This window comes from Pseudophryne corroboree, chromosome 3 (assembly GCF_028390025.1).
Source record: "Pseudophryne corroboree isolate aPseCor3 chromosome 3, aPseCor3.hap2, whole genome shotgun sequence".
NCBI lineage: Eukaryota > Metazoa > Chordata > Amphibia > Anura > Myobatrachidae > Pseudophryne > Pseudophryne corroboree.
Window position 1 is genome coordinate 416,198,654 of NC_086446.1, and position 6,978 is coordinate 416,205,631.

The following is a 6,978-nucleotide window of genomic DNA, read 5'->3' on the forward strand; positions in this document are numbered from 1 at the left end:
CTCATCTAGCCAACGTTCCGGGATCCGCAGCACCTTTGTTCACGCCTTCACAAAGGGACTGCAGGCCCCGAAACGTTGGCTAGATGGAGCTGTTTTTTTTTGCACGTTACAGTTGTTTATATTTTTAAAAATCCCGGAGTGCTTCAATCATCTTGAATTCCTTAGAGAAGACTGGTGAGTGCTCTCTCTATACTTGGATTTATATTTGGCTAACTGCGAATGGATTCCTTGGAAACGCCTGAGAAAGTTTTGCACCCCAGCATGGTTTGTGGTATGATCTTTGTGAGTGCCACCACCTACTGTGAAAAAAATAAATAAAAATATATATATAAATATATATATATATATATATATATATATACATATACACTGTAGAGATCAGCAGCACTCCATTCCGTTACAGACATATAGATAAAGCCGGTGCCTTCCCAGTAACAACCATGGAATGGATGTCCATAAATAAAGAAAGTAGTCAGCGGCACTCACGGCTCCCGGACAGGGAATGAAAAAGGACACAATCGTTGTGTTGTCAGCGTTTCAATGTTATTCAAGTGAACATTTTCCTCAGGACATCCTGAGGAAAATGTTCACTTGAATAACATTGAAACGCTGACAACACAACGATTGTGTCCTTTTTCATTCCCTGTCCGGGAGCCGGGAGTGCTGCTGACTACTTTCTTTATCTATATTTATATTTATATATATATATATATATATATAAAACAAAGAATTTGATGGCAGATAAGAACCACTTGGCCCATCTAGTCTGCCCCTTTTTTATCCTTAAGGTAATCGCAACCCTTTTTGAACCTTAATTTTTTGTAAGGCTATTCATATGCCTATCCCTAGCATGTTTAAATTGCTCTACAGTCTTAGCCTCTACCACCTCTGATGGGAGGCTATTCCACTTGTCCACTACCCTTTCAGTGAAGTAAGTTTTCCTTAAATTTCCCCTGAACCTCCCCCCCTCCAGTCTCAGGGTATGTCCTCGAGTTCTAATACTTCTCTTCCTTTGAAGAATGTTTCCCTCCTGAATATATATATATCGTAATGGCGGCACTCCGAGACGTGTACATCAATGCAAAGACTACTTTTATTTCGAAAGTAATTTTGTCATTGACCTACACGTCTCGGAGTGCCGCCATTACGTCCGCTATATTGGAGGTCACGGAGGGCATCCGGGCAAGTATACAAATAGCCTATAAATCTGGAGTGCTGGGCACTTGTATTATATATGTAGAGATAGATATATCTATATATCAGCCCCGGAACGTTGGGATTACGTTGTGAAATACAAGTTTTGAAATCAGCCTCCGAGTGCCGCTGCTTGTTTTGTGCCAGAGGATATATTGGTTTCGGTATTTGTTTTGCTTTGCTAGGCTAGAGTTATGATTATGACTCTGTTTCCCTTACAGTGCCTTCACCCAAGGCCTGCAGTGTACTTTGATTTTTTTGGAGTGTACTTACAAACAGTCCTTGATCACCACTAAAACCAACAGTGTTCTTCACCCTTCGGAGTGGACTTCAGAATAGCCCTACATTTTCACCCAAGCTTATGGTGTTATACGATCCTTTGGACTAGACTTGGGAATACTTAATTAGGTAAGTAACGAATTTTCAGTTTTCACTAAAGTCTTCTCTCTCTCTCTCTTACCAGTATGTAACCTCTTGGATTTATTCTTGAGTTTTCTTCTCTTTACATACTGACTTTGTACAAATTGAACGTCAAAAAAATAAATCGCTGTTGTATTAACAAAATATTTTTTTTCCCTAACAGGTCTACATCTTCTGCAGCTGTCCTCTGACAGAGATTTTCACATTGATTATTGAAAAGTAGACTTTTAAAACATTGAAGACATCTATACCAGGTAATTAAATCTGTACCAGTTTACACTAAGATTTCACATAAAAAAATCCATATTAGATGTGTCATAAAAAATCTACCTCTTAAAAATACATACAGTTGGGGTTGATGTAAAAATGGATGCATTTTGTGCCAAAAAGCTGGGGGGGAGGGGAGATAAGTTCTCAAAGATGCATTCTGTGCAGTTTGTGAAGCTGGTGGGACCTCAAGATTGACACGAGGGTAGATCAGCAGCATTTGCACCTGGGTTACACCAAAGTCAAACTTTATAGAACATACACTCGTGTGTGTGTGTGTGTGTGTGTGTGTGTGTGTGTGTGTGTGTGTGTGTGTGTGTGTGTGTGTGTGTGTATTCTGTTACCTGTTTTGTATATTCTTAATTTAGTAACAGGTTACACATATGTCACCTCCTGTGGAAGATTAAATTCCTCACGGTGGGTGGGATGGTACTCACTAACTGGTGGTCCTTGACATACATGTCTGATGTGTAAATATTATACTACAGTACATTAATGTTATATTAGGAGGAGATAATATGGTCAAAATATTAACCATGCAAAATATTTACAATTGTAAATGTTGAACCGGTATTTTAATTTTTTTAATTAGATCCATTTTTTTTTACATTTGAATCTCTATAATATGTTAATAACAATTTTTGTTATTACCAGGCTAGCATCATGTCTAATAAAAAGCGAACAAATAGTTCAAAGCCAGGAATAATGTTCTACTTTCACCACCAACCAAAGAAAGGAAAAACTGACATTCCACTTCAAACACAGTAAGTCAGATCTTCAAACGTGTTTTGTGTGTGTGTGTGTGTGTGTGTGTGTGTGTGTGTGTGTGTGTGTGTGTGTGTGTGTGTGTGTGTATATGTATGTATGTGTATATATATATATATATATATATATATATTAAAAATCAAAGAAGATCCAAAGAAGTGGAGGCACTCAGACCACAAAATGCAGAAAGCATAAGTGTATTGGCCAAACGTTTTCAAGGCTGATGCCCCGTCATCAGGACCACACAAAGACAGGAGTTACTCCTTTCTTTGTGTGGTCTTGATGACGGGGCATCAGCCTTGAAAACGTTTGCCCAATATACTTATGCTTTCTGCATTTTGTAGTCTCAGTGCCTCCACTTCTTTGGATCTTCTTTGATGTATTGTTTTTTGCACCGGAGCAAGGTGATTTATATGTGGGTACCAGCATATTTTTTAAATCTTTTTTGCTAATTTATTTTGAAAGTGCAATGAATGTATATACTTAGTATTGTGTATTAATGTAAAATGGGGAGGGGACTCTTAAAGACCAGTAGACTAGCCTTCCAAAATGTTAGCCCTAAACATCTAGTTTTTTACTTGGCTGCACTGTTCTTGTTAAGATGCCTATGCATTAATAATTGCGGCACTGTTGTAATATTAACATTCTTATCCATTGTGAATTTTTCAGTTTTTATAAAAAAATATTCCTGCTATGTACTAAGTAAACCCCCCCGAAAGTTAAGTAGTAGTGATAACCGATGTCCCTTTTAGTTCCTTTGCATTTTTAAAAGATTTTTCCATTTGTGTAAAAGGCATGGGGAATCTGACACTGCGCATGCGCACAGTGACAGTTTCCAGTATTGGAGCTGGCACCAGATGGAGGCTGCAGGAGAGGGATAGAAAGATCTCTCTCTTGCTACCATGCCTCCATTGGCTTTAAGAAGTTTCGATCATCTGAAAATGGTATAAACTAACATGACCAAATTCTATAAACAATGCTTTTCAGAGTTTGGTACATACAGCAGGGATCAGATTGTAGTTCCCATTGATAATAAGGACTGCGATCTGCAGTGCTAATAAACATTCAATTTCTGCATTTGATTTCTGTGAAATCAATATCTCATAACAACAATCCATAAAATTGTAAATTTTCAGATATAATTTTCTGGGGAAAAAAAGCTTAATAAATAAGCAACTAGATACTTTACATTTCCGTGAGGGAGTAATTAGCTTAAATATGAATAAAAAATGTATAATTTTTTAAAAATATTGTAGAAAAATGAGCTACTGCTCTCTTTTTTTGTAGGAACTTAGCACTGGACAATGAAATAGTAACTATTGACTGTGAGGAAGTTGTTGCTGAGACATCAGCTGAATCACACGATAAGTCTACAGATGAAAAGCAATATCCAGCTGTGTGGTCAAAAGAACAATTTGACGAATTCAAAAAGAAACATGAGTGGCTATTTGCGTCTAGGGGAAAACTCGGCTGTACAATCTGTGCAGAAGTTTCTAACTTAAAGATTCACGCTGCTCGAGGCATAAATATTGCTTCTCAGTGGGCAGAATGTAACATTTTACCTTTTGGTAAAACTAAGGAAACAGAGCTCACATCTCTTCGCAAAAAAATTTATATACACAAAAATAGCGCTGCTCATGCAGAAGCAGAAAAAATTCTAGAAACTGCTAGAAAAGATATTCTGCTAAACATAAATGGAAGAAGTCAAGAAGCTGCTTTTGAAATCACTAGCCGTGTATTCAGAACAGCTTACTACATTGCTAAAATGAATCGCCCATTTACTGACCATGAGAGCTTGATTGACCTGCAAAAAGTGAATGGAGTTCAGATTGGGCGTTTGCTTCATAGTAGAATGGTCTGCGGAGACATTATAGAACACATTTCGGCTGAAATGAGGAAAAAGATTGTCTCACAAATTATAACAAAAAAAACTAAGATCACTATATTAGTTGATGAAGCTACTACACTTTCTAGAAAATCAACTCTTGTTATTTTTTTAAAATCAAGTGTTGATGGTGTCATGAATCCAGTAGCATTTCCTTTGGATTTGATAGAGTTAGAAAATGCCTCAGCTGAGAGCATAAAACAGGAAATAATGAAATGTTTATTCCATCATGGTTTTACTTTTGAAGTATTGACAGAGATCTTTGTCAGTTTTTGTAGTGATGGCGCAAATGTCATGCTTGGCGTAAAAGCTGGTGTTGGAAAACTCTTACAAGGAGACTTTCCCAAACGAATTCTCTGGCATTGCATGAATCACAGGCTTGAACTGGCTGTGGATCAAGCACTAGATGTGACTGGAGGTACAAATGACTTCAGGTCATTTTTAGACACCTTATACACACTTTACAGTCAGTCACCAAAAAATGTACGTGAGCTTAGTGCACAGGCTAATGAGCTGCATGTCTTGCTTAAAAAAATTGGCAGAGTTTTCAACGTAAGATGGGTAGCTTCATCGTGGAGAGCAGTGAATGCAGTCTGGCAGACGTATCCTGCATTAGCTGCACATTTTCAAAAAGCCTCACAAGATCAATCAAGGGATAGAAGGGAGCAAGTGAAATTCCAAGGTCTACATTCAAAACTGTGCTCAGTCAACTTTGTAAAAAATATGTCAATTATGTTAGATGTTCTGACTGAGCTCAAAAATTTATCAGAACTCTTACAAGACAGAAAAATGACCATTCCAAAGGCAGACAACCACATAAAAATGTATGTGCGGAGAATTGAAAGCCTAAAGAGAATACCAGGATTTCACAGTGAACAGACACAGAATGCAGAAGAGGGAATTATGTTCAAAAATACAAAGTTGACAGGCATTGGGAAAAGTCCCAAGATCAAATCCTCTCAATTCATTCAGGCTGTTGTTGACAACATGAGGTGCAAATTATTTACCACCACTGCTAATAAAGCAACAGAAAGCGTAGCAAAAGGTAGGGAAACTGCTTACCACACCCTGATTGACAGCATATCTGTTCTGAATCCTGAATCTTGGCAAACTGATTCTGATAATCCACTTTTTGGAGACCAAGAGATTCGTACACTATGTGAAATGCTGAATGTCAGTTACCATGAAACACACCTGGGATTTCTGGAATATAAATGCTGCGCAGGACGGATTGTTCCCGAAAAATTAAAGAAATTAATTCTTGCAGTAGATACTCTTGCAGCAAGCAATGCTGACTGTGAGCGAGGCTTTAGTGTTATGAACAACATAATTACAGATAAGCGGACTGCACTGACCACTCGACATGTGTCGGACTTACTTTTTATTTCAATTGTTGGTCCTCCCTTCACTGAGTGGAATCCGGACACATATGTAAAATCGTGGCTGGGCAAGGGACGTCGGGCAGCCCAATCCTGTAAAGGCATGGCAAGACAGGAGCAAGCAAGGCAACAGGATCAGGCCTACTATAAGCAGCTGTGGAAGTGCCTTTAAATTTTAAGTTCTGTGCTAGCTTGGTAATCTGCTCCAGGAAATGGGAGGGAGTTATAGTTGGTGAGAGGATGATGGGGGTTCCAGGTGCTGCTCTTGCTGGAGTTGGCCTTCTTTCTCTTAAATAGTTAGTGGGATGTTGCATGAGTGCTCCCCGTTATACCTATATGTTGTAATGTTCAGTAACAGTCTATTTATTGGGTCCCTATGACCTAGAATATGTATCGACTACAATATATTGAAGTGTTGTAAGATAATATATCAGGTAGATTCTATTGGCAGAGCCAGACTTAGGCATTATAGGAAAATGGCTAGGGCATCTGGAATGCCTAGGGGGAGCAAGGTGCAAAGGAGATGGAAGATGGAAGTGAAGTGCAGGTGTGGGAGATGGAAGGCAGGTGTTGGAGATGGAAGGTGGAAGTGATGTACAGATGTGGGAGATGGAAGGTGAAAGCGAGGTGCAGAGGAGATGGAAGGTGGAAGGCAGGTGTGGGAGATGGAAGGTGAAGGCAGGTGTGGGAGATGGAAGGTGGAAGTGAAGTACAGGTGTGGGAGATGGAAGGTGGAAGTAAAGTACAGGTGTGGAGATGGTAGGTGGAAGTAAAGTACAGGTGTGGAGATGGTAGGTGGAAGTAAAGTACAGGTGTGGAAGGTGGAAGGCAGGTGTGGGAGATGGAAGGTGGAAGTGAAGTACAGATGTGGGAGGTGGAAGTGAGGTACAGATGTGGGAGATGGAAGGTGGGAGCGAGGTGCAGAGGAGATGGAAGGTGGAAGGCAGGTGTGGGAGATGGAAGGTGGAAGTAAAGTACAGGTGTGGGAGATGGAAGGTGGAAGGCAGGTGTGGGAGATGGAAGTGAAGTACAGGTGTGGGAGATGGAAGTGAAGTACAGATGTGGGAG

At 39.5% G+C, this 6,978-nt stretch overlaps 1 protein-coding gene across 1 annotated transcript; it reads left to right on the plus strand.

Moving 5' to 3' along the window:
* The first annotated feature begins 1,419 nt into the window (after nt 1–1,419).
* LOC135057298 (E3 SUMO-protein ligase KIAA1586-like) lies at nt 1,420–6,082 on the plus strand. The gene is made up of 4 exons (XM_063963187.1): nt 1,420–1,602; nt 1,778–1,868; nt 2,536–2,645; nt 3,934–6,082. The coding sequence occupies exons 3-4, from the start codon at nt 2,545–2,547 to the stop codon at nt 6,080–6,082; spliced, it is 2,250 nt and encodes a 749-aa protein (XP_063819257.1). The 5' UTR covers nt 1,420–1,602; nt 1,778–1,868; nt 2,536–2,544.
* The last annotated feature ends 896 nt before the right edge of the window (nt 6,083–6,978 follow it).